General features: G+C 33.2%; 1 protein-coding gene and 1 non-coding gene across 2 annotated transcripts; both read right to left on the reverse strand.

Annotated features, from left to right (window-relative positions):
- Positions 1 to 8779: 8779 nt before the first annotated feature.
- Positions 8780 to 11919, reverse strand: LOC131004223 (6,7,8-trihydroxycoumarin synthase-like). The gene is made up of 3 exons (XM_057930859.1): positions 11878 to 11919; positions 10663 to 11572; positions 8780 to 9454 (listed from the first exon to the last, which is right to left on the reverse strand). The coding sequence occupies exons 2-3, from the start codon at positions 11530 to 11532 to the stop codon at positions 8849 to 8851; spliced, it is 1476 nt and encodes a 491-aa protein (XP_057786842.1). The 5' UTR covers positions 11533 to 11572; positions 11878 to 11919; the 3' UTR covers positions 8780 to 8848.
- Positions 11920 to 19281: 7362 nt separating this feature from the next.
- On the reverse strand, positions 19282 to 19353 carry TRNAT-CGU (transfer RNA threonine (anticodon CGU)). Its single transcript has one exon. It is a non-coding gene; the product is annotated as a tRNA-Thr (tRNA).
- Between the last annotated feature and the right edge of the window lie 2007 nt (positions 19354 to 21360).

The raw sequence follows: 21360 nt of genomic DNA on the forward strand, positions 1-21360 counted from the left end.
TTTAAGCATAATTGGAACTAATTTGCATAATTCTAGAGTGATTTTAACCTTGACTTTTAGACGTTGAATAAACCTGTGAGATTTTGAGCCATAACTGTTTATCATACACAGTTTATTCTTTGTTGTGAGTTTTGTCATGCATGTGGTGATCTTCTAGAACTTGTCATGGTTTCTCTGTCGAGGTTGCTGTTGTGCTCAGGATTAGGAGATGATTTTAGGCCATCTTTTGTTAGCCACATTTTTTCCCAAACACTGTCCTTAACGAAAAATTATCCTTTGTTATCCACTTTGAGCCTATTTAGCTTTTATTCTTTAGTTGGATGATAGGGGGTGATGAAGTATATGGGAATCTTTGTGTGGTGAATTTTCATAGTGGGTTGTGAAAAAGAAGGGATGATTTTGTGTTACTATTTACTCTTATGAGCTCTAGAAAAGTTGTGGAAAGAAAAGAGAAAAAAAAAATTGTTGAGAAAAAAAAAATGTTCAAAAAAAAAAGAAAAAAATCGAGTGTATATTGAGAAATTGTTAGAGAATCGACTTTGTTCGAAATAAATGGAGAGCATAAAAGAGTGTTTAGTTCTGTTTTGTGATGATTAAATCCCTTGAGTTGTGTTGATTATGGTGATATAGTTGGGTGGAAGATGGAATTTATTCCATACTTGTTTTGCGAAGTTATAAGGTGTTAGTGTTCTTGATATATTTTTGAGTCACTTAGCCTATATTTCCCTACCTTAACCAATGTCCCTACATTATAACCCGAATAAAAAGACCTTTTTGATCTTAGTCCTGGCACACTATTAGCGATGGAGATTGTAGACGATTGGCAAGCCTATGGTAAGAGATCTGCATTGTATTGAATTTCGATGAGAGTATACACGTCCTATTCCATCAAATTGAGAGTTGAGTGATACACATACCTGGTGAGATTCAATTGTTTGGAATGTCAAGGTTGATTTCGCTATAGGTTGTGTTTATTGGTGAATTTTGTGCTTATTTATTGAGGATTTAAGAATTCTATTATTCTTTATTATTCGGAGGCATCGATGAACTAGATTTCTTACCCATTCGTGTTATTGATTTTATTCTTCCCATTATTCGAGGACGAACAATGGCTTAAGTTTGGGGGAGTTGATAACACTCATGTTTCCATGGTTTTAGTGTTCATATGATGTCAATTTTATAGGAAACTGAGTGTTGGATGATTGTTTTATGCTTAATTTGCTTTATCTTTTGAAACATGATTATTACTCGAACTTTGAAGGAAATTTCAGATTTATTGAATTCGAATTTGGAAAACTTATCTTAAATAGAAGTTGTATATCGTCTCGATACAAGTTCGTGAGCGCAAACGGATCATAAATCGGAGTTTGGACGAGAAAGTTATGACCAAAACAAGAAAGTCGCGTGCAGCAGCGAAACAGCGGCGACCCCACGGCGACCGGGCGGCGACCGCCGCCCGAAGAAGAAATTTTGGGAAGCAGCCGGCGACCGGACGGCAGCCCGCCGAGTTTTCGGCGCCCGCACCTCCGTATTTTTGCGTTTTTAGGTGTTTTTCAAGTCCTTTTCGAGTTCAAACTCTGTATTTTACCCTGGTACTATAAATAGGTCTTCTTTTGACCTATTTTGGGTTCCTTTTTCAGTCCCCAACTTTAGTTTTTCAATTTCATAGCTTTAGAATTTATTGCTTTCCAGTTTTTATTGCTTGGATTGGATTTCCACAAGATTGAAGATTCAAGCTGCTACATTCGTTCTTATTCAGTTTTTATATAATTCAGTTTTTCCAATTGCTTTCTTTTTAATTATGTTTATGCTTTCTTTTATTATGTCTGGCTAGTTTCACTTAGTTGATTCTAGGGTTTGTAAATTGTTGATTGAATTTATGTGATTTATTTGTTAATATCTTTGTGCCTTCCAGTTTATGATTCATAATTCCTGGTGCTTAATTTCTTGTGAATTATCTGATCAATAGTTTGCATGTTTAGCTATTCGGTTTGAGACCTAGCGGAGATAACTGTTTAGCGGATTCAGGAATGTATGATATGATTTTAACCTTGAGACCTAGCGGAGATAGGTGGATCATAGGGAGCTATTGGGAGTTAGTAGATTTTCTTGAGACTTAACGGAGATAGATAATTTACTAATCTACGATCGTTGCTGCTCTAGCGAGAGTGATTGATTAATTAAGTGATCTCTCATCATAACTGGATTAAACTGGTACATAGGATTAATAGATTTATTATGTGGATTTAGTTAATGAATTTACTACCCTAGAATCAGTTGTCTTTTAATATTTGAATTTTCCTACGTGTTTTTAATTATTGTTATTTGCGTTTTAGTTTACGTTAATTAAACCTTCCTGCTTTCGTTTACCTGCATACTGTGAGGGTCTGTTTAGGAGATAGATAAAGTAATTTCGTTTTACAGTCTCTGTGGATACGATACTCTGCTTGCTATTTCTGTGCTACGATTACACCGTGTTAGTTGAGGTATTTTTGTTGCTAATAAAATAGTGATCAGTGTTCAGCCATGTAGATTATTATTTTATGATACAACGTTCAATAAACTGAATCACTAGTTCATTGCAGATTGTTATGTTGCTCGTCGAGTGATTTTTCGGTCGTCGTTTCGCGATGATGTTCGGCCATAGAGGCTCTCGGCTTAGCCATCTGTATGCGTGGAAGAATGGACTACATGATGGTGGTTTCTCGGCTCTCCGTTACAGTATAGAGAGAGAGAGAAACAGAGGCCGTAAATCGGTCGGTTGCTACATCGGGAATACGACGTTGGTTACCGAAGGATGTCGCGGCCGTTGGTTGGGGAGATGGAGAGAGTATTTCGGCTTTTCGATTTGTGATAGTGGTAGCCTGAAGATGAAGGAACGGCTATGCGTTGACGGCTCACGGCCTAGTGACCGGTCGGCGCAGAAACGAGCCGGCGAAGGGAGCTCACTTAAGCTCCTATTCGATTAGTCATTACATTAAAAAATAAGTTGAATAAAAATCCATTAAAGTTCATTACAGTAATGGATAAGTTCAACAAAATATGAACCAGGTTCGACGAGACTGGAATATAAATAGTTATTTTGAAAAATGTTCATCAATATTATAGAATATGTTCAACAATATCATAGAATGTGTTCATCAATTTTATAAAAATGTTCCTAATAATTAATAGTATTAAGTATTTCTCTTGTAGGCAATGTGGAAGAAAGAATACTTTTGCGACGAACAGTTGTAACGTATCAATATAATTAGGTTTTTAGTGAAATGGTTTAAATACTATGTTCAACGAAAGTGCAAAACAAATACTAAACAGTATAAATAAGAGTCAGGGGATTTTTTAAGATAGTAGCTTAGGCTGATTTGGAAATTAGGACAATAACTTTCGGACTTGTAAAAATAGGACACTAATTAATAAGCGTTGCACGAGCAGAACATTTATCGGCCAATTATCGAATTTTTGGACTTTCCCGCATGGACCAAGCACATGACATCTTATCTTGGGCCATAAAAATGACGTGCTTCCCACATAATCAACCCCTCTGTGCGGGTTGTCATGTGCTTGGTCGTCCATGCGGAAAAGTTCGAAAATTGGATAATTGGCTCAGAAATGTCCTGTGAGTGCAACACTTATCTTATTTTGACAAGTCCGAAAGTTATTGTCCTATTTTTACAAGCATATAGTACTCCATATACTAATTATTTTTAGCTGGAGATTAGAAAATTAAAAATCATTCCCATCAAATTACAAAATTCGCAATATTCAAAAGAGGTAAATATTAAAATAACTATCTTACTTGGGGGAAAATTTTAAATAGCAACAAAATAAAAGCATATTAATTACTCCCTCCGTCCATGAAAGAACTTCCTAGGAGGGAGTGGCACGGGTTTTAATAAAATGTTGTATAGTGTATTGAGAGTGGAGAAAAAGTTGTAAAGTGTATTGGGAATTGTGAAAAAGTATTAATAATTTATTGTGTTGTTTTAATTAATGTTATTTGAGTGGTGTGAATTGTCTTAAAGGGGAGTATTTTTTAAGTGGTGGGGTATTGTCCCAAAATAGGAAAAAGTAGGAAGTTCTTTCGTGGACGTCCCGAAATAGAAAAATAGGAAGTTCTTTCGTGGACGGAGGGAGTATTTTTTTAATATTGACCTAAAATCTGAAAATTTGAATTTTATTTTTAGTATAAGAAATTAAATCTAAAAAAACAAATTCAAAGAAAAAGGAAAATCGACGGCAGCTCCGGAACATCCTCTGCCAATATATTATCGGCTGGCCTCACCAATGAAATGTGGACCCAGATTAAGTAGTAGTTGTATCTCAATTGCCATCAAGTTCGACTCGCTTAACACGTTTTACTTGGTGTTGATTTTCTTGACGAATAATGCGTAGATACAAAAGTCAAAGAGGGTGAACTTGGGGTTAGTCGAAAAGGTGAGTGTGATTTTGTTGGTGGTGTCACAACAAACTTTAATTTTGTTAGAGTTAGAGTTTGATTTTGCGTCAACAATCTTCTTGTGGCGACGGGACCAGCATTTTGTCACCATGAGAAAGGGTGGTGGGGTTGGGGTCTTCCTTATGTTTTTTTATCTTTTATTTAGTTTTTATGTTTTTGTTTTTTATCAATTTTTTTATTTCAGTTTGTTTTATTTTTATTATAATCGTATTAAGGATAAAATAATATATTAAATGATTATTTAAAACAATTAACATTATAAAAATAATCGATTGGTCAACCTCTCAACTATAGAAACCCCAACGTCAGCAACATGCATGACGTCATTCTTGGTTTTGGTTAAGAATTGAATGCCGTGTTAATTTTTAGTCCAAATATGTAATGTAGAATTATATATGACCATAAAATAATACTGCAATCTAGCATACCAGCTCATGTAATTCCTTGCCTGCTGGACTGGTCGGTTTCTTACTCTTTCTGGGAGGAGTCTCGATGCCTTTAGGTGGTTGTTTTTGGAGCGGTACTTGGAGCTTTTTTCAACTCTCGGTCTCGGGTGCGCTCGCAGTCTGCAGCTCTTTCCACATATATCTAGACCTGAGAAAACACCAACGTTAAGTTTGAATCAAATCTCAAATAGCACATCTATCAATACCAATACTTTTATTACCAAAAACATGGGGATTTGAATCTTAAAAATAAAATAACCTGCAAATTTGGGAAGCAGTGGCCAGTTGTACTGCTCAACATAAGCTCTCAACTTGTCGTCTTCTTCTTGAGTCCACGCGCCTTTCCTCACTCCGTTTTTGTCAACGTATGTGCCTTTTACCATATTTTTGCCTTGTATCAATTAAATCCCACCTCAGTTTTCTAATCTTGCTCTTAATTATCAAAAAGTTCTTATGTAAGCAGAAAATACGAGTTGTTGTAAGAAAGGGGATTAGATCCTCTGTCCCATAATTTTTTAATGTGTACCACCGTGTATCACTCTTAATTTGTCTATTTTATAATTATTTTTTGTAAAAATAAAAAATATTAGTATTATATTATACTCCCTCTGTCCGCCAAAAGTATACCACTTTTACTATATTGGGCGTCCGCAAAGAGTATACCACTTTCCTTTTATGGAAATGGTCCCACCACCCACTTTAATCTTTTATCCTTACAAACACTCTTTATTTACAATAAAACCCACCCCAAATTCAATCTCAACCACACATCCCATAAAGTGGTGTGACCCTTTCTCCACTACATCAAAATCATCACCAATTTTATTAAATCCCGTGCCCAGCCAAAGTGGTACACTTTTGGCGGACGGAGGGAGTAACTCTAATTAATATTTATAACTAAATATTAAAATTTTAAAAAATTATATACCCTAACTTTGAATTAATTAACCCAAATAATTAATTATTAATTCAAATAAATATAAAAAAATAATTATAAACCATAATTGGATGAGTGAACCCTTGTTAATTATCTTCTTATTACTCCCTCCGGCCCATTGGGCTTGTCCCATTTAGTTTCGGCACGGTTATTAAAGAGATTATTACTAGTGTTTTAAATGTGTAGGTAATAAAGTATAAAATTGATAAAGTAGGAGATGGAAGGTGATAAAGTAGGAGAGAGAATGTAATAAAGTGATAAAGTAGGAGAGAGAAGGTAATTAATAATTCTTATTGTTTAGCTAATTGTTACTATTTATAGAAATGAGACACGATCAGTGTGACAAACAAAAAAGGAATACAAGACAAGATCAATGGGACAGATGAAGTATATTAAAACATAATAAATTAAAATTGAAAAAAATATAATTAAAAATTATAATAAATTAAGACTGATATACGGTAGTACACACTAAATCAGAGGATCCCACGTGGTAAGAAAGGACGCAGATGATATTTTATGTTGATTATCACAAACAACTTCGAATTCACTTAAAAATGATGAAATCGATTCTATATATGATTAGCAACAATTACATGGCAGCATCACAATTCACAACCATCCATCCTCTATCCTACACGACATTTTTTTTTCCTTCTTTTTGGTCTTTTTAAGAATCTCTAATGCATATTAACTTTTAATAAAATTTCATTTAATAAAATAGATGCTTGGATTTTGAAGAAGATATTGTAAGAGATAATAGAATTGATCAATTAAACAGACCAAATTGTAATTGAAAAATTAAATATAATAAATATTATATTTATATTTTTTATTCTATCAAATAAAATAAAATTAATTATATATACAATGTACGCTCTTTCTGCTAGTATAAACTAAATGTGAGGAGTGATCACAAAAGATGAATAAGATATCACTCTTTCTGCTAGTATAAATTAAATGTGAGGAGTGATCGCAAAAGATGCTTAAGATATCACTTCTATCTATTATGATTATATTCACTACGGTCGTGGCAATTGCAACTGCATGCTATTCATTGATTAAGGAAAAATGTAATTCTTTTTTTTTTTTTTTTTAAATTGGATTAGAAAATGTAATTAACAACTAGTAATAAGTTGAATGCCGAAATGGACCGATCATTGTCTAAATGACCAGAAAAATCCCACGTTTTAAATCAAGGAAAAGGTTGTTTGTGATTGGTCTTACTTCGTCCGGATATACCTGCGTTGCTTCTTAATAAAGCTTTTACTGTTTCCTTTAAAAACAAATCAGTAAAATGAAAGATTTAGGGGGTGTATTAGTTCAAGACTTATGTAAATTTTAAAAGTCCGTGGATTTTAAAAGTCTATAGAATTCTCACGGAAAATATATAAGAGCACCCTTGACCTTGAGGGCTCTATAGAAGGGGTCTAAGGAGCCCTTTATCCATAGTGGGGGCTTTATAAAATTTATATCTATTTTTCCATAATAAATATATTTAAAAATTAAAATAAATATTAAAATTTGAAATAAAAAATTTCATTAAAAAGACATTAAAATAATTTTAAAAAATTACATTAATTCAACTACGGTTGAAAAAGTCCAAATAGTACCTAGATGAAATCTTCTTGGATATTTGCCTACAATTACCGTCACAAAAACCGAAATTCTAGAATTTCAGTCATCACCAGCAATCTGAATCCACCATATCTCTGCCTCCATTCAGTGGCGGAGCCAGGATTTTTTTTGGGGGGGGCTGAACTGTAATGGGGGTTCGGGGGCGGTAGCCCCCGGAATTTTTTTTTTGGGGCCATTCAATACATTTTAGACATTTTTTTACTAAAATACAAATATAATAATAATAATAACAACATTTTCATAGATAATATAGTTCAAAACATTTACTAAAATTTTTTTTGGGGGCATTCAATACATTTTAGACATTTTTTACTAAAATACAAATATAATAATAATAATAACAACATTTTCATAGATAATATAGTTCAAAACATTTACTAAAATTTTTTTTGGGGGCATTCAATACATTTTAGACATTTTTTACTAAAATACAAATATAATAATAATAATAACAACATTTTCATAGATAATATAGTTCAAAACATTTACTAAAATTTTTTTTGGGGGCATTCAATACATTTTAGACATTTTTTACTAAAATACAAATATAATAATAATAATAACAACATTTTCATAGATAATATAGTTCAAAACATTTACTAAATTTTTTTTTGGAGGCATTCAATACATTTTAGACATTTTTTACTAAAATACAAATATAATAATAATAATAATAACAACATTTTCATAGATAATATAGTTCAAAACATTTACTAAAAATTTTTTTGGGGGCATTCAATACATTTTAGACATTTTTTACTAAAATACAAATATAATAATAATAATAATAATAATAATAATAACAACATTTTCATAGATAATATAGTTCAAAACATTTGCTAAAAATTTTTTTGGGGGCATTCAATACATTTTAGATATTTTTTTATTAAAATACAAATATAATAATAATAATAACAACATTTTTAGACATATTATTAAAAAAAAATTTTTTTTTTTTTTTCAAAATTTGGGGGGGGGGGGGGGGGGGCTCTACCCCCCCCGGGCACCCCCTGGCTCCGCCCCTGCCTCCATTTATTGGCACATAGTAGCATTACTCGTCTAATGATCCGACACAAGATTTCTTATAGTGCGTTCTTTTTTGTTGTAAATTTATCATGAGAAAAGAAAGGATAAACAAAATTTCACCCTTTAAATTCCTCATTTATTTTTTCAATTTCCTATTTAACCCTTACTCATTCCTCATTTATACTACAAATGAGGGATAATATTATCCCTCCGATTGTAGTGTAAATGAGGAATGGGTAAGAGTCAAGTAGGAAATGTGGGAAAAGAAAAGAAAGATTTAAAGGGTGAAATTTTGTTTATCTTTCATTTTTTCATGATAAATTTACAACTAAAGAGAACGCACCCTTAAAGGTTATATGGCTTAGGCAAGAGAAAAAGTGGATTTTTCTTATGCATGATAATTCCAGGCAAAACATGAGTGTCCAGTTGAATTCCTTGAGGCAGCTCCCAGTCAAAAGAGTAGAGCAAATTTGCAACAGCAAGCTCCACATTAGCAACTCCCATAAACATTCCGGGGCAGATTCTGCGCCCCGACCCGAAAGGAATCACTCCAAAATCTTGCCCTTTCACGTCCATGTTGCTACCAATGAATCTCTCCGGCAAGAATTCTTCGGGGCTGATTTTCCAATATTCGGAATCTCTTGCAATGGCCCACACGTTTACATAAACAGTAGTATTGGGCTGAATTTCATAGCCATCTAGCACACATTTCTCAGTGGTTTGTCTTGGTACAAGCAATGGAACCGGAGTGTACAATCGGAAAGTCTCGTTTAGGATTGCTTTTAGATATGGGAGTTTTGGCAGATCGTCGTCGTCTACCTTCCCCTTGTTGCCCACCACATTTCTGATTTCTGTTTGCACTTTTTTCATGATATGTGGCGCCTTCATCAAAGCAGTCATGTTCCAGACTATTGCAGCGGCACTTGAGTCTGTTCCACCAATGAATAAGTTCTGCTTCAAAGGAATACACATATAAATGGAGGTGCCAAAAGGATCGGCCCGACACCTAACCGCTACAATGCTACTTGTTCAGCCCAGCCCGTGCCCCCACAACTTTTTTCTTTATTTATATACATATATTTACATAACTTTTATTATATCCCAAACTAATATTTGCCCTCACTTCTTTATGGTTATATGATTATATCTCAATCACCCAAATTTTATTATATTATGTTATTTCCAAATAATTTTTTTGAATGTATTTTATATACTTCCTTCACCTCTCATATTTATGCATACATTTTTTTTGGTACCTCTCCCAAATTTATGTACATTTTATTTTTGAACACTACTCCACACATAATTTTCATAATTTACCCTTGTAACTTACATTATTTTACCCACAATCTACTTAACCATATCCTTAATGTGAGATCCTTTTTTCCACTATTAATACTTTAAACAACTTTTTATTAAAATTTGTACAGAAAACACCTATATATATATATATATTTATGGGGTACGGAGGAAATATATAGCTTTGTGCCCCCATAACAAAAAACAATTCTGGATCCCTCCCAGATCATATCCATCTCATCAAACCAAACGCTCCATACGAGTTTAAGTAAATCCTAATTAGAAATTAATTTATGAATTACAATACAAAAATATCAAACCTTTAACCATTTATCCACTTCTAATCAATAATTAACTATTCCATCCGTCCACAAAAAATAGTTAATTGTTATCATTTTGGGATGTCCACAATTAGCCTCTTTCTATTTTTGAAAACTATCTATCACATGGTGGACCATATTCTCCACTCATAATACAATAATTATTTTTATTAAAATTCGTCTTGTCCCTTATTAGGACTAGCTATTTTTTGTGGATGGGTGAGTAATAAATTACTCAGTACATCCATGAAAAATATGTTATAATTTGTCATTTTTATTCTTTCAAGGAATTATGCCCTAATCTTTTTTTATCATTTATGGACCCACGTACTACTTTTTAAGTTGTGGGCTTCACGATCTCCTACTTACGTACTCTCTCTACTTTTAAAATTTGTGGGCTATTTTTATACTCACTAAATTAACTAAATTAACAATTACTAGTAGTTTATAAAAAAAACTTTTACCACCCTCCCTTATTACCTATTTTCGGGGTGTATTGATTTTGGTTGCCACACAATTATTTGCGAAAAAGAAAATTACCATTAACAATGCCTTGACCCGGTCCCAATTAGGTTTAGGGGAATGGAGTTCAAGCTTGATCTGCATACTGATAATATCCTCCTCCTCTTCCCCATCTTTGCGACCGAGATGCTCGTCGATCACCTCCTGGTAGAAACGATCTAGCTTCTCGAACGCACAATCAAGCCGTTTCATCATTCCACACACTCTATCCACCCAACTCAACGCCGGAAAATAATCAGACACAAAGAACGCCGACAGCAGTTGCCGGAGCTCGCCCAACAATTCCTCAAATCTCCGCAGCTCCGACCCTTGCTCCTCATACCTCCTCCCAAAACCTATCCTGCATATGAGAGTCGTCGTCAGCCCCATCGCCGCCTCGCTCAGGTTGACCGGCGACGAAGCGCCGCAGCGCGCGATCTTGGCGACCATGCGAGCCACCTCATCTTGGCGAACGGCGCGGAACGAGTGCACCTTGGTCGGGCTGAGGAGATGTGCGGCGGCAATCCTCCTCATCTCTCTCCAGTGCGCGCCGTACGGTGCGAAGGCCATGTCAGCGCCGTTGTAGGAGAGCCTCCGCTGCGCCACGAGCTTGGGGCGGCTGCAGAAGGCGGAGTCCTGCTTCTTCAGGACCTCTTCCGCTAGCTTTGCTGAAGAGATGACGATTATGGGGTTTGAGCCTAGGTTTAAGCGGAGCAGGGGGCCCTGGATTTTGGAGAGTTGGGAGAGAAAGATGTGTGGAAGCGGCGCCGCTGCTAGTTGGTGCAGGTTTCCGATCAACGGCAGGCCTGGTGCGAGTGGCGGGAGATTGGGTTTTAATGATTTTTTATTGTTTTTGCGGAGAAGATAGATCAAGATTATGGGGAGAGCTATGGAGAAGAGGAGAATCATTGTGTCTGTTGTTTAGCAGGGTTTGGAGAGATGGAATGCACTTAGGGTGTGTTTGATATTGGCTAATACACTGTATTAACTAATTTAGTACAGATCAGTCTAATGTTTGGTATTATTTAGTAATCATGCGGATGACCCGGTTTAATCCCACGACCCAGTATTATTAATCCAGATTTCTTAGGATTAATAATACCACCTCCCCCATGGGATTAACTTAAACCAGGATATTATGTATTTAGCCATGATAGCAAACACCAACTCAGTATTAATAATGTGTCATTATCCACGCTAAATATCCTGGTTACAAATTATCCTACATAATCCTTTACTGAAAATCAAACACACCCTTATATATATAGAACTGGTATCATATCCTTTTCTCTACCTACAAATTCCCACTAAGTACTTTCTCCTCCTACAAGTAGCCTCTAATTAATTCTATCCACCAAACCAAACAAATAAGCCTAACTTCTCTGACTTCGATCTGTTCCAAATGTATTAGTAATCAATAATATTGGAGGCAAGACTTATGCTTCCATAAAAACAAAGCAATAAAAATATAGAATTAGTTTCTGTACATAGTAGAACGAATCACAAATTAATAATTTTTGTACAAGACTAAAATTAAAATGATGAATACCTAAGCATCAAGAAGTAGAGATGTCAATCGGGTCAGCCCACCGAGTTTCGGGTTAATCGGGTGAAGCTTAATTGGGCTGGGAATTTTGCCGGGTTATAAATTTTCAACCCTAACCCTAAACGTTCGGGTTTCGGGCTAGCCCATCGGGCTAGTCGGCTTAAATGCGTAAAATAAAAATATAATCATTTGTATTTTGTTATTTTTAATGATCTATATAATGTATAAAATATACATAGAAATCAAAGATATAAATTATATAGCAAGCATGAAATGAAAAAATATATTGAAAAAAACATCAAGATTGCACAACATATAAAATAAGTTGGTAACAATAAAATGTTCAACTTTGTTAACGAAAAACAATAAAATATCCAATAATAGTTTGAATTCATAGAAGCAAAGCATCTCAAAAATACAGAAAAGTGAAATGATGAGACTTTATAATATTTTGTCCTTTTTTTTTTAATCTAAATTTTAATATTAAGTATTCGGGTTTCGGGCTAGCCCATCGGGTTAGTCGGGCAGGCCCTATCGGGTGCCGGGCTATTCGGTTACGGGCTAATCGAATTGTAACTTTTATCGGGTTGAAAATATTCAACCCTAACCCTCTCGGGTGGCGGGTTAATCGGGCCAGCACACGGGTTTCGGGCTAGATTGACATCTCTATCTAGAAGTAATAAATACGCCGATCTGAATGAATTATTTTCTTGAATTCCTGGATTATTTCTCTCTTCTGAGTGAATTGTCCAAGCTTAATTTCCCCCTTCTCTATCTTCGCAACAATCCTTCAATCGCGCATTCAAATTTCTTGATGGAGAATCGTTTTCCTCAATGTCACCATATGAAATTAGGGTCGCCTGTCTTTGAAAGCCCTTCTGTACGGATCTTAAAAAGGGTAATTTGGTCTCCGAACGTCCTATCTGGATTATTATTCACTTTCGGTGTACATCATCCTGTCTCACTCTTAATTTGTTATAATTTTTTTAATTACTTTTTCTTCAATATTAATTTGTTATGTTTTAATATGATTTTATGATAATTAACAAGGGTTCATTCACCCAATTAGGTTTTATAATTATTTTTATATTATTTATTTGAATTAATAATGGATTATTTTGGTTAATTAATTTAAAATTAGGATATATAATTTTTTTTTGAATTTTTAGTAATAAATATTAATTAGCGTTTATTATATATAATATTTTTATAATAAATAATTATAAAATAGAGAAATTAAGAGTGATAAATTATTGGATGGAGGATCTCATCCGATATATCTGAGGGTAGAGGCACGACTACACAATAATAACACAGCAAAAAAGGAACAACAATTTTTGCGCAGGCTTAACCCTATTTTGGGCCTTTCATAATAGAAATCTAGCTAGGCTACCAAACATTTATAATAGTTTAAGGGCGTGTTTGATGATAATATAGAGATTAATTACTTATAGATATCTAATACACATTTATTAAAATTAATTACATGTATCATTGTTTGATAGCTCTTAAATAACCTCTAGTTAATAGGAATTTATTGTTTGATAGCAGCCATTAAAATACATTATGGTGTAGCTTAGTTGAGCAAAAATTTAAAGTGCCCATTTCCTTATCTTTTTTTGTAAAAATGCCCTCTCTTATTATACAAAACATTATATGCCCTATTCTTTAAGTACCCTTTGATTTAATAGGTTTGCTTGGTTTTTTGTGAAAGTCTTACACATTTGACCGATTTGACAGCCATTGGTCATAAAAGTCAACGATTTGACAGCTATCGGTCAAGAGTATATGTGTCCGGCCGGTGGCTAGATCATGTGTCCGGCCGGACACATGTTTTCACCGGCCGGACACTTGATTTTATCGATCGGACACATGTCTGACCGATAAAATCATGTGTCCGACCGGCTAGATCATGTGTCCGCCCGACCGGACACATGTTTTCACCGGCCGGACACATGATCTAGCCGGTCGGACACATTATTTTATCGGTCAGACATGTGTCCGACCGATAAAATCAAGTGTCCGGCCGGTGAAAACATGTGTCCGACCGGTGAAAACATGTGTCCGGCCGGCCGGACACATGATCTAGCCACCGGCCGGACACATATACTCTTGACCGATAGCTGTCAAATCGTTGACTTTTATGACCGATGGCTGTCAAATCGGTCAAATGTGTAAGACTTTCACAAAAAACCAAGCAAACCCATCAACATCAAAGGGTAAATTAGGCACTTTACATATTTAGAGCATAGAATGCTTTCTATGATAAGAGAGGGCATTTTTCAAAAAACACATAAGGGATAGGGCATTTTTGCCCATTAACACAGCTTATATTGTGAAATGACCACCTTACCCTCCACTTAAACCTGGAAATTACGTCTATATCCTTTGAAAACATAAGACGAAAATTGGGAAGAAAAAAAAAATGCGAATTTGGTGATTAGGGCGCGAGTTCTCAGTCAGATAAAAAAGACAGTAGACTCATTTGCACCCATTGTAGATTCCTTTTTACCATTCGAATCCGGCTCTTGAAAAATTTCAACCCAACAATTGAAGAATATATTTTGGGGGTGTTTGCTGAATTCGTGTAATTCATTTCGGCTTACTCTCGATGAACTCCTTCCAACAAGGTAATGGTCTGTTCTGTTTTTTTTTCATTTTTTTTTTGAAATCTATTGTTGATGATCCTCGGTTGTTGTGGTTCAATCGATTTGGGTGAGTGTTCCGTGATAATCAGAAGCTGTCTTGTTTGGGCGTATATTACATATTTTCCTCTGCCCATCACCCAACCAACACTCGTGTGTTTTTAGATGAAGTGAAATTATTTGTGTTTTGGTCTTCTATTTTTATTGATATGATCTTTCACTTTGGTGCAGCTTATTTTGTATGTTTCAATAACTTTTCACCATGTGACTAATTTGGCGAAAATACAAACTACTATTCATCAATCTTTTCGTTCAACAAGAATTGCTGTAAGAACAATCTTTTAAAAAAAATCGCTTATACATAGCAATTTACCAATTTCATCATCTTCCAAAATACTTGGAAGATGAACGATTTGGACAAAATCCTTTCGTAATATAACCTTGTTTACCTTGATTTGATGAATGGTGAAGATTTGGGAGTCTCACCCTCTTGCTTGCGAGTTTTGGGGAAGAACCCTAGGGCGGGATGGGCTGGATGAATCTGAAATGAAGCAAGGGACAATTTCGATTACTTGAATTATTATCTCAGCAACTGTAGCTCTTGATATTAGAAATCTCTTTATGGGCGCTGGATCAATTATGTCTTTGCTACAATGAAATTACGGCGGCCCCCCCAAATAAATGCGGGCTTTACTTATTAATAAACTACCACATCAAACATTAGAAATACATTTTATCCACCCTAATATACCGCATCAAACACGCCCTAAAATAAGAAATAAGAGCAATTTTTAATGTATGAATTTTATGTAGAACACGTATGAATTTGCTGTATAAAGGTATGAATTGTGAAAAATAAATTTTTGCTACATTTGGGATTCGAACTCAGGGCCATAAATCCATCCAACAGGATTACGAATCAACCGTAGATCTTGATGATATAAGGGCTGAAAATAATTCTTATTTTATATATTAAGAAATGCTCTTATTTTAGCTCTTCCCTATATATATATATATATGTTTATCCTAACTACCAAACACAAGCCCTTTTATTGTCGTATAAGTTGAATGAAATATCAAAATAATAACTTGAAATTTGACATCAACGAGTTGGAACAAAAAAGAAAAAGAAAAAAAGAATTAAGATCTAAAAACTTTAAATGCACAAAAGGAAAAATCTTCTAACTCAAACCGAAAGTAACAACCCAAGCGTTGATAGAGCTCGCCCTCAACTTTGTAGCAAAGGTAAAGATCATTGAATTAGAGTTTTTAACTCTCGGAGTTTTAGGCTTTAATTATGACTGAATCATTTGACTGTCTTCATGGGTGTGATGTTGTCATGGGACGGAGGGAGTATTTGTCGTCACTCCAATATAGAAAATTAAGGAAAAATCTAAATGCACATAATATGTGCACACTTAATTGAACATTTTTGTCAATTTGTATATTTTTATTAATTGAGGAATTAATTTAATTTTATTTGAATTTACAATTTATCTCATTACCCATGATAATTATTAAGGAAATGATTTCTCATAATCTTTCCTTAAAATTCAAAATCTTATTTCCTTTCTCATAATCTTATTATCGGCCTCACCTCCACACTCACAGACGCTCCAACAATGGTGAACTTCGACGACGGCTCTCGCAACCGCGCGCCCTTACGGTCACTGCCTCGTTGCTGGCATCGCCAAGTACGTCGTGGATCTCAAGGGCGTCATCTCCGTGGACGCGCTCGTTTCACAGGACAAGAAGGTGTCCACCTGCAAGGAGGTCAAGAGCAGGTTCGAGGAGAGGTTCAAGACCGTGAAGAACAGTTGGTTTTTCTCGAAACTCAAGATTTGAAGCGGTCATTCAACCTTTGGTTTCCAATTTTTTTATGGTTTTTTTGTAGTTTTGATTAATGAAGTTGTTTGTTTATGACAATGAAATTTTCATATGACCATGATTTGAATTTTATATGGAATCTCAAGTTTACATTATACAAATTGAATATTTAAGAACATAGATTCTCATTCTTTTCTCTACAAGATTTCATTTGTTTATGAACAAGATCCAAAAACATATAATCTACAAGGGTTATAATGAAAATCTCGATTACAACAAGGTGAAATTTCAACCAAATCGCAATCAAATACAATGCCCACAACCTGTTCAATGAAATTCTTGAGTGGGTCGTTCATGCATGTATATTAGATTCCACCTTTTTTTCATTCGCTTTTTCTTTCCACAAGATACAAATAACATACTACAAATTAATTGTTGAATTAAAATGTGTTATAAACATTTGCTCAAAAAGCATGCGTGTCCCCTTTGCATTTGAATTTGGAGTATGCCAAAGGTGTCACCTAGTGTTGTCGTTCACATGCTTAGTTGTGAAACTTCAATTTCATCTTTATTTATTTTTGTGAAGAGTTTCATTTTTTTGTCGATTACTTTACATGTGAAACAAAATAACTAATCAAGCTCAAACAAAAGAATATAAAACACAAATAATATATTAATTGGAATTCAAATTGATAGACCTTATAGACCAAAATTATACATTTTGGCCTATTTAACACAAAATAACAAAAACTTGAAAATATGGAATGACCAATTTTATTTGTGAGAGGGGATGGTGTCATTTTGGTCTCACCTCCAATGGTGATATTTCGTGTCATTTTGTTATGTATTCTCTAAAGAATGATTGTTTGAACTTTATTCATGTCAAAAATTAAGGTAGAATATGCATTGACCGTTTCTCCAAAAAATATAATTTATATTAATAAATTGGGCATATTTTAAGAACAAATTAATTATTTTCCAAAATTATTGAAGTTTAAAAAAGGAAAAAATATCATTAAGAACAAATCAATAACTTCTTAATATAAAATAAGGATAATTCAGTCCAAGATAAAATTTGAACCGGAATATAAAAAATAAATCGGTTCGGTTTAATTTTCAGGGGTATTAAGTGCGCACATATTATGTGTGTTTAGCAGTACTCGAAAATTAAAAGAGTTGTCCTAAATTGACTTGAGATGTCCTAGATCTGTCACCCCAATATAGAAAATTAAAAGAGCTGTCCTAAATCCTGTCATCAATTAAGAAAAGAAATTTCGAAAATGATGAAATGAGATTGGACAACTTAATTATGTAAAAATTATATTCCCTCCCTGCCAACTCATGACTTAGTCTAATTCTTTTCGACGCGATTATTAAAGAAATTAATATTATAATGTAAAATATGTGAGTCCATATATATCTATTATAATGAAATTTTATTACTAAAAAAGAAAATAAATCAAGTCGAATAAGATCTGAAAAGGAAATTAGGTTAAATGAAATGAACCAGAGAAAATTATGGGGAGAGCTATGGAGAAGAGGAGAATCATTGTGTATGTTGTTGAGCAGGAGGAAGATAGAATGCACTTGTAGACAAATAATAACTGGGAGTATCATGTAACTTGGCGCTTGTTGTTTATGGCTAAACATTTACTATTGTAGTATTACTATAAGATTGAGAAAAATATTAGCCATGAAATTAAAATTAACATATAAATTATAATATTCTTACGATAATATTCTTTAATTATTTGAATTTAAGCTTTAATGGAATTTTATTTATAAAATTTGAAGTTTGAAAAAGAAAAAAATAATTAAAAGTAACTTTGTATTAATTAACCCAAATATTTCATTATAAATTCAAATAAATATAAAAGGCAATTATAAGTCCTAATGGGATGAATGTACCCTAATTAATTATCTTAAAATTATATTGATGAACTGCAACGGGAGGTTACAAGAGATTCAACTTAGAACAAAAGGGATTTATTATATTTTTATTAAAGGTAAAATAGTCTACCGCAATTATTATTATTATTATTATTATTATTATTATTATTATTATTATTTATTATTATTATTATTATTATTATTATTATTATTATTATTCTTTTTCTTCTTCATCTCTTTTTCACTGCTAACGACATTGGAGTTGTTGGTGGTGGTGCGATGTTAGAGACGACGTCAAATATGTTTTCGGTAAAATTGTTTGAACACAATATGGATATAGTTAAACATATATGCTTGAGATCCATGTAAATTTAATAATACATTTGCGCATTTTTTTCCCTAAAACTTATCTCATTCTATATTTACCCTAAGGCCTCTATCACATGTTTATAAACTACCTATGCATCTCCGAGATCTTGATCCCATGGCACGTTTTCTCAATGTTATTTTTTTAACAAATTGCAAAGTCATCATTCAAATTAATTTAAAATTAAATTTTAGTTGAAAATTCATGTTTTAATAAACACTAGTAATAAATATTTTTTCAAAAAAGTAATAATACTAGTACTATTAATAGATATGCGATCAGTCTAGATTTGAAAACAATATTAATTTATTAGGTCCATTTAGAAAAAAAAAAAAAAAAAAAACGTTGTCTAGTATCATAAATCATAAATATATATAGAGAAAAGCTCCCAGCGAGGATCGAACTCGCGACCTTTCGCTTACGAAGCGAACGCACTACCACTATGCTATGGAAGCTTTCGATTGTTGTTTTGGAAATTAAAATTAAAGTATGTTAATTGACCCTATAATTAAACATAATCAAAAGAGGTTGTATAGTTGTGTGTTACAATCAAGAGGTTATATGTGTTATTTGAGTTCAATTTCCAATCAAGATAACGAGGAAAGAAATACGAATGCATAATCTATCTATTATACTAAAGGAAAGTTGGCTATCAAGATTTTCCCGCCAAAATATTTTTGAGTAGAATTATCTATTTATAATTAATTAAAATTTTATCCTTGAAATTGATGACCAAACTTTTCACATGCCCAATCAATGTTAAAAACTTTACGCCTTTTCAGATGCCCAATGTCCTTAAAAACTTTTATGCCTTTTCAAATTTACTTCAGTTTATTATTTTATCCAATCTTGGACATCTCCAGTCTCAATCTTCTCCTCTGGTTTAATGTTCGTCGCTTCCCCTCTCTCTCCATCTCTCCTTCTGATACAATATGCACTATCACCAATGCTGCATGGCATTGGAGGTGGCAATTTCTTCTCCGGTGAAGAAAAAAAGAAACCACAATTTTTTTCACAATTCTTGCTTGAAGAAAGTTCTTTGTTCATTAGTCTGAAAAAAAAAAATCACTTCTGTTGAAATTTGATGGATCGTCCTAGAAGTTAGAGCAAGGGCTAAATTCAAAATATTTTTGTATCTATTTGAGATATATAGTCGTAAGAGAGCATAGTTGGTGCATCATATCAAAACATAAACACTGTCGGTAAGAAAGGTATACTTTTTGGTATATGAAGATTTTCTTCTCGCTCCTTTTATTTTATCTTTTTCCGGTATCTGCACAAATATTGAGAAGCTGTCGATTGGAGAAGAAAGATAAATAGAGAAGAAGAAGAAGAACACACGCTGTTGAAGGCGAAGAGCAGACAACTTTTGTTTATTTTTCGGAGCTGAACAGCCAGACGAGGGACGACTCCTGAAGAAGAAGATTAAGGCTCTCTTTATTTAATGACTCTCAATTTTAGGGGGTGAATGAGATCTGGGCTCAGTTTTTTATTTATTGTTTGTGTTGTCCAAGCTTTTGTAATAATGAAGTAACTTCAATTCTAAAACTACATAATCTTGAATGGAACATTCGCATTTTAAAAAATTGGATTAATAAAACAATCCTTCATTTCCAGTTTATCGAAATTAGTTTATTTTATTTTGTTATTTAAGTTTTTAATTTTATTTATTTGGAGTTTTAATTTTCAATAATAAAAATATTTAATTATGTGACATATTAAAAAGTATAATACACAAATATTTAAAACAATTTATTAGAAATATAAATACTACATGACAACAACAACATAATAATAATAATAATAATAATAATAATAATAATAATTTAATTTGGATATAATATTTATTTTTATATGGAATTAGTAATTGAAAAGTTTTGGGGTGAATGTATAATTTGAAAGAAATATGTATGTACGATTGAAGAAGTATAAAAAATAGGTGGAAAGATTTGGGTTTGAGTTTGGTGTAAATGATTGGAGTAGAAATACTATTCGAAGTGACATATACTACAAAATGAGTTTAGGTTTGCTGTAAATGGTGGTCTTAGAAATGTAAATTTAACAGTAAGATGTTTGTTTCTTTCTAATTTCTATAAATAATGGTCATTGGTTCACAAGTGTACCTTATTGGATGAAGTTATTTATTTGAAGAGTTTATTGGATTAAGTTATTGCACAATGATAATTGGTTCATCAATAGTTCATGATTAATATCATGAATTGGTATTTCTAATGCTTTTTAGTAGCTGTATATTAACTTTGTTTCCAAGCATTCCATAATAAAATTCCATGTATTTTCAAAAAGAAAAATTCATGCTTTTTCATATAAAATTCATGTATGTTCGAGTCACCCTAGGAGCTAGAGTGTGAGTGTGTTTTTTCTTTCTTTGGCTGTAACAAAAAAAAAATAAAAATTTAAAAGAAAAATTCATGCATTTTCAAAAACGAAACAAAGTAAGTTTT

The sequence above is a fragment of the Salvia miltiorrhiza genome, unplaced genomic scaffold (assembly GCF_028751815.1).
Source record: "Salvia miltiorrhiza cultivar Shanhuang (shh) unplaced genomic scaffold, IMPLAD_Smil_shh original_scaffold_358, whole genome shotgun sequence".
Lineage (NCBI taxonomy): Eukaryota > Viridiplantae > Streptophyta > Magnoliopsida > Lamiales > Lamiaceae > Salvia > Salvia miltiorrhiza.